The 7,034-nt window shown below is 41.4% G+C and overlaps 1 protein-coding gene across 4 annotated transcripts; it reads left to right on the forward strand.

Annotated features, from left to right (window-relative positions):
* Window positions 1–359: 359 nt before the first annotated feature.
* TMEM177 (transmembrane protein 177) lies at window positions 360–5,810 on the forward strand. Of its 4 annotated transcripts, none has more exons than XM_081316565.1 (3): window positions 427–547; window positions 1,961–2,132; window positions 4,454–5,810. In XM_081316565.1, exon 3 carries the CDS (start codon window positions 4,494–4,496, stop codon window positions 5,436–5,438), a length of 945 nt encoding a protein of 314 aa, XP_081172691.1. In that variant the 5' UTR covers window positions 427–547; window positions 1,961–2,132; window positions 4,454–4,493; the 3' UTR covers window positions 5,439–5,810. The 4 variants fall into 4 exon arrangements, with proteins under 4 accessions (XP_081172690.1, XP_081172692.1, XP_081172691.1 ...); XM_081316563.1 differs by lacking the exon at window positions 1,961–2,132 and adding an exon at window positions 3,563–3,639 and having other exon boundaries at window positions 489–547; XM_081316564.1 differs by lacking the exons at window positions 427–547; window positions 1,961–2,132 and adding an exon at window positions 360–399.
* Window positions 5,811–7,034: the final 1,224 nt, after the last annotated feature.

The following is a 7,034-nucleotide window of genomic DNA, read 5'->3' on the forward strand; positions in this document are numbered from 1 at the left end:
TAGGAGCCAGAAAACGAGCTCTGAACGTAGAAAGAAAAACAAAAAAAAAACAAAAAGCAACGCAAAGTCCCACTAAGAGCAGAAGTGGGGAACGAGGACCCTTTGGCGGACTTGTGGACTTCAACTCCCAGAATCACAAAAAAAACATAAAAGTCATAAAAGGGACTCCCGTTCCCCACCCCCACCCTACCCCCGAACTAGAGAAAGCCCCGAAGCAAGAAGTGACCTTGCGCCAGAATATAAAGATTTCCTCGTCGCCATAGCAACTCCGAGCTCCTGCGATGACGTCAGTCCCTCTCTGCTTTGCGGCACTCGGCTTTTGCGGCAGCTCACCTGCTTTACGGCTTTCGCGTGTTTCCCTCCCCCTCCTCCTCCTCCTGGCGCAGAGGCTATTGAAAGGTAAAAGCGGGATTCTGAGCAGTTGCTCTCTTGTTAAATTGCACGCTGATGTAGCAACCTAGTCTTTCCGTGTCCGCCTAGGTATATTATGTGCACGCGTCTTGGTTTTCAGATTAAACGAGAAATAACCCAATTGGGAGGCGATAGGGTAAGCCAAAGCGAAAGGCCTTTTCTGTGTTCTGTATAAAGTCGGGATATTTAGAAAGGGAAAAGCTTGATCTGTATACATACGTTGTATATAGTATGTTTAAATGTGTGTTATGTATGTGTACACTTTGAGAGCAAGCAACTAAATTTCATTTTTAATGTGTGCCATTGTGCCCAATAAAGGTTATTATCTATCTGTCTATCTCAGGGGTAGGCAACCTTGGCTCTTTTATGACTCATGGACTTCAACTCCCAGAATTCCTGAGCCAGCTATGCTGGCTCAGGAATTCTGGGAGTTGAAGTCCATGAGTCATAAAAGAGCCAAGGTTGCCTACCCCTGGTCTATCTGATGGGTGGCATGGACTGGAAATTAGCTCTGAACGGGGTTCTTAACGGCGGTACAATGCTTTATATTGAGTTGAGGATAATAATTTTTATAATTTATGCCGCCTGATTTCCAGTCAAGCCAAAGAAGGTGAAATATGAATAAAGTACAGGATAATTAAATGCAACGTTTATTTCAATAAGGAGGTCCTTGAATTGTGCTATCAGTCTACCAACTACAGATTAGTTGTGTGATCTGGAATTAGCCCAGAGTTGCTGTTCTAGCCAAAAAGGGGGAAGGGGAAAAAAAGGGTTGAGGCTGATATACTTTATGCATTGTTGCAGCATTGTACAAATATATATGTATGCGCTTTAAGGCTATTAAGCTATTTTAAACTTATTGTTGCTTGGTATTTGAACAGAAAGTAAAGCAGCTTCCTTGCTGTGGTAGCAATGCCCCAAAGAATTGTATTGAGGCAGTATTTAATATTTTATTGTTATGTATGTATGGGTGTGTAGGGACGCGGTGGCTCAGTGGGTTAGGACGCTGAGCTTGTCGATCGGAAGGTCGGCAGTTTGGCGGGTCGAATCCCGAGTGCCGCGTAACAGAGTGAGCGCCTGTTACTCGTCCCAGCTTCTGCCAACCTAGCAGTTTGAAAGCACGTAAAAATGCAAGTAGAAAAATAGGGACCACTCCGGTGGGAAGGTAACAGCGTTCCGTGCGCCTTTGGCGTCTAGTCATGCCGGCCACATGACCACGGAGATGTCCTCGGACAAGCGCTGGCTCTTCGGCTTTGAAACGGAGATGAGCACCGGCCCCTAGAGTCGGAAACGACTAGCACGCATGTGCGGGGGAACCTTTACCTTTACCTTTATGTATGGGTGTGGGTCTATACATATGTTGTTTATAGTATGTTTTAGGTGTGTGTCATGTGTGTTTTTCACTTTGAGAGCGGGCAACTAAATTTCATTTTTGATGTGTGCCATTGTGCCCATAGTAAAAAATAACAATAAAGATTATCTTATTTCTTCTGACCTTCTTTGACTAATTGATCCTGTGATTTATCTACTTACTTTGCTATTCAGAAAGAGTCATCTGTAGTGCAATTGCCCTTTGTACTGCTTTTTCTCATCATGATGATCAATTTAATTTAAAAAAAACCTATCCAAAATCACAGTGCTGAAAAGAATGGTAAGACTGATAAAGAACTCAACAAATGCAATAGAATAATGCCTGTGAGATAAGCTTCTCTAGCAAAAAGGTAAAATTGAGAATAATGTATAGTAATTATTTGTGTGTATGTGTGTTATGTAAGGGATGCGGTGGCTCAGTGGGTTAGGACGCTGAGCTTGTCGATCAGAAGGTCGGCAGTTTGGCGGGTCGAATCCCGAGTGCCGCGTAACAGAGTGACCGTCTGTTACTCATCCCAGCTTCTGCCAACCTAGCAGTTCGAAAGCATGTAAAAATGCAAGTAGAAAAATAGGGACCACTACGGTGGGAAGGTAAAAGCGTTCCGTGCGCCTTTTTTATTTTTATTTTTTTAAATTCCATTTATATCCCGCCCTTCTCCGAAGACTCAGGGCGGCTTACAAGCTTAGCAGTAGCTTTCATTCTATGTATATGCCTGCTTATTAGGGCTTTCACACACACACCAAGCGGCATTATTACAAAGTCAGCTTAATTGCCCCCAACAATCTGGGTCCTCATTTTACCTACCACGGAAGGATGGAAGGCTGAGTCAACCTTGAGCCTGGTGGGATGCGAACCTGCACTGATTGCAGGCAGCTGGTGTTACCTAAGGAGGCATTAGCCCACTGCTCCACCAAGGCTCTTTGGCGTCTAGTCATGCCGGCCACATGACCACGGAGACGTCCTCAGACAAGCGCTGGCTCTTCGGCTTTGAAACGGAGATGAGCACTGGCCCCTAGAGTTGGAAACGACTAGCACGCATGTGCAGGGGAACCTTTACCTTTACACACACACACACACACACACACACACACACACACACACACACACAAAGAGAGAGAGAGAGAGAGAGAGAGACGATGATTCAGGGCATTGCTTATAAACAACCAAGTGAGGCATAAATTGTAAAATAAGAAATTAACCCAACATTGATATTTTAATGGCTGACTGTCAAGTGGAATCAGAATCCAATTCTTTTTATCACTGTTCCACTAATTCCAGTTATATTAAATTTCTTTAATAATAATCACATCTATACAGTATAGACCACAGGTCTGCAACCCGCGGCTCCGGAGCTGCATGCGGCTCTTTCATTCGTCTCCTGCAGCTCCCAGTCCTCTGCCATGTGCAGTCTAAAAAAAAAGTGGGACTAAAAAAGTTCAACCAATCAATTCAAATATGCAGGGTAGGTGCATAGCTCGCCTTGGCTCCACTCTTCAGTCAAACCCTGTTCTGCGCATGTGCACACATTTTTTGCGGCTCCCAGTTTTCCCTTTTGTGAGGGAACCGGTTCCGAGTGGCTCTTTCACTGTTTCAGGTTGCTGACCCCTGGTATAGACTATGCATCTAGAAAAGGAAGTACTTCTCTTGGCTTTCTGTGATTGTAATTTGTGTTTGTAAGCACAAGCTAGACATGTTTTTTGGCATTTGACTTGTCTTCCATTGTTGTTCCCAAAGAACAGCTTGTACACAAAGTGTTTCAATTCTCTGCTTTCACTGCAGTCAATCAGAAGTTGCCTTCACAGATACACAGAGACACTGCTTTCTGATCATCATGGAATGGGGATTTGCCTCTCATTGTAAGTTGCATATATAATAAGAGCATCTGCATTCCAGTTGTGACTATATCGAGGCAAAAGATTATCCATCCCTGACTGATTTGGACAGCTGTCTTGAATCATTATATAAGTAGTCCTTGACTTACAATCATTCATTTAGCAACTGTTCAAAGTTACAATAGCATTGAAAAATTGACTTATGACTATCTATGACCGCTGCAGCATCCCTATGGTCATGTGATCAGAACTTGGGTGCTTGTCAAACTAGTATGTATTTGATGGTTGCAGCACCCTGAGGTTATGTAATCACCATCTGTGACCTCCCCAGTTGGCTTCTGACAAGCAAAATCAGTGGGGGAAACTGGATTTGCTTATCGACCAAGCGATTCACTTAAGAATTGTGCAGTGATTTGCTTAACTATTGTGGAAAAAAGGATTGTAAAGTTGAGCACAATTCACTTAACCACCTGGCTTAGCAAAGAAATTCTGGTCCCAACTGTGGTCATAAGTCAGACTACCTGTACAAAATTTTAGTATAAATAGGAGATTAAGGCTGTACATCTGGGTAATTACGAAGCCCCTCTTTTAGCCCATGCCTTTTCCTAGCCATATCTTTTTCCAAATTCTGCTCCAAAAGCTGCTTCAGGCTGTTTCCTTATGCACATGCATGCACGTCCTCTTTGATGTTGGAAAAGATGTGGCTTTGATAACACATGAAAAGTTGTGCTTCATTACTGTTCTCCTGCAGTTGCTTTCTGGTTATTGAATACAGTGTTATTTCTCTATCTGTTTAAAGTAATTCCACTTAACCATTGAGATTTTTCTTTTTGTGTAGATATATTCTTTCTTGAACAGAATCTGGCTGGAAGTTGAACATGGCATTTCATTCTCTATGGAAGGCAGTCTCTATAATGGAGAAACATAGGACTGCTTTTTTGTCCATTTCTTGTGCTGGATTGTTTGGTGCCAACTTGACTTACCACGTCTTCTCAAAGGAGTTGTTCAAATCACTATATCAGGCTTGGAACCATGGAAAGCCATTGGAGCTTTCAGAAGAGTTGCAGAATTTGTTCTGTAACATCCTTCAGGAAGTCAAAGTGAAATCAGCAGATCGTTACGATGCCATTAGGACTTGCACATTGCACCCTGTAAGCGCTGGTCTACCATGGAGAGCCAAAGGCTGTATGGTGGGCATCCCATATCATTTCAGTGACAGATCCGGTGGCGAACAGCAGATTACCAAGATAGGTGTTCATCTTAGAGGCAAGAAAGTGGACTGGACAAGCCCAGAGGGCCTGGCCTTGAAGGATGCCTTGACACTTTCTCCAGAGGCTCAGAAGTTTGCCATTGCAAGAGAGATCATTGATTTGCAACAAAATAGGCCTCTAATATGTGCAACTGTTGGTCCCATTTGTCTGGCTGGGTCCTATATTTCTGGAATAACTGTAAAGCAGGTCTTGGGTTTATATAATGCTCCAGTACTATATCGAAGCATTTACAACATGGCAGTTTTGGCACTTGGGCTGATGGGCTATTGTCTGTTATATGATACCATAAGCCAGGCGTTCGATTATAGGACAGACAGAAAGGCAGCTTCCATTTCTCCCAGTTTTGCTAGAGGTGGGGTGGAATTCTACGATAAAGTTCTGTCTCAGAATAAAGCTTTTCGGACTATCTTGGGTAAAGAAGGTAAGCAAATATATGCTTCAAATGGTAATATTCTCCCAAAGTTCAGATTAAAGCACCCACCATACACTTCCAGAAGAAACCTCATTAGTAATACTTTAAACATACCCCAGGCACAGGAAAAACATGGTTAAAAGTTAAGATAATAAATTATGGGTATTTTTTTTTAATTTGCAGCCTGGCTTTGGTTTTCTTAAAATGTCATTACTGTTAATATATGAAAAAATAAGATTGGTGGCATTATCTGGCTCCAGCATGGATTAAATAAAAAAAATGTAAACCTCACATCAAAGATTGTAAATGTCTCTTAAATCCATATTAAAACCCAAGTGTTGCCTACCAGGTCATGAGCTAAAAGAAAATTGCTTTTCCTTTCACTTAATGTATTTTTGAAAGAAAATATTATTGTATCTTTACTTTGTAAAATATTTTGAACAAGAAAAAAAAAAGAATGCATAGGTTGTGGTAACCATTTTATTATTAAAGGGTGATAATATGTAAGCTGCTATGTAAGTGCCAAAGTGTTATCTAGTGGTGGTATTTGGGGGAAAGCAGATTTATAACCTCGGACTGAAAAAAAAAGTTCAATATTGATCACTTATCAGCCTTCAGAAACTTTTGCTTGTTAGGACATGCTGATAGGTAATGATTGATGTTTAATCATAATGGTTTCAAATCCTGCAGGAATCCTGTCTTCTTTAAATCTAATGCATCATCATCATCTCCATGTCATTTGTTTCCCTGATCCTTCTCATATAATTTCAGAGTATTTGAAAAATCCAGAGAAAATATCCCATAGAATAAAATTCCCACAGAAAGACATAAGAGTTTTTCAATTTGTTTATCCTCAATAATTCTTGAGGGAAATACAATATTATTTCTCCATTGCAAAAAAGAGTGTTCACAAATATCTAGGGCAGTGTGATTTAACTAACTGATCTTCAGGATTGAATGTTTTCAGAGAACACTAGCTGCATGTAACATTATCCCAATATTTATTTCTTCCTTCTGAAGATGATGTGGAATCCATAACTAGTCCAACCAGCACTTAGCCAGCCAGAGTGCAAGATTTAGTGAGACCCTCAGAACTCTAGTTTGGTGCGATGACATCTGTTTGGGAACAAGATATGCAACACCAGAAGTCCTCGATTTACGAGCACAAATGAGCCCGAAATTTCTGTTGCTAAGCCAAGGCATTTATTAAGTGGCTTTTGCCCCATTTTACAATGTTTCTTGCCACGGTTGTTAAGTGAATCACTGCGGTTGCTGGTGACCCGATTGTTAAGTGAATCTGGCTTCCCTATTGGCTTTGCTTGTCAGAAGGTGGGAAAAGGTGATCACATGACCCCCTCACATGAAACACTGCGAGCGTCATAAATATGAATCGGTTGCCAAGCATCTGAATTTTGATCACATGACCGTGGGGATGCTGCTACATCATAAGTTTGAAAAATGGTCATAAGTCGCTTTTTTTTTTAGTGCTGTTGTAACTTTGAACGGTCACGAAACAATTTGTTGTAAGTTGAGAACTACCTTTTGTATAGTTCCTTCAGTCAGCAAAGTTGATTTTTTTTTTTTTTGCCAAAGTGATTCTGTTTTCCTTTCTGCAAGTTGCCTTTTTGGTCAAGTTTTCAAACTCCCAGGCTGCATTTCAGTGATACGCATCTTCTGTTCATTTCTAAAAAAAGGGGAAGTGCAACAGGGAAGGGATGAGAAGGAAGCTACCGGCA

The sequence above is a fragment of the Vipera berus genome, assembly GCF_964194415.1.
Source record: "Vipera berus genome assembly, chromosome: 1".
In the NCBI taxonomy this organism is placed as follows: Eukaryota; Metazoa; Chordata; class Lepidosauria; order Squamata; family Viperidae; genus Vipera; species Vipera berus.

Excerpts from the sequence above, each read along its gene's own strand:
- TMEM177 (XM_081316564.1), top strand. The coding sequence starts at position 4,494 with ATGGCATTTCATTCTCTATGGAAGGCAGTCTCTATAATGGAGAAACAT.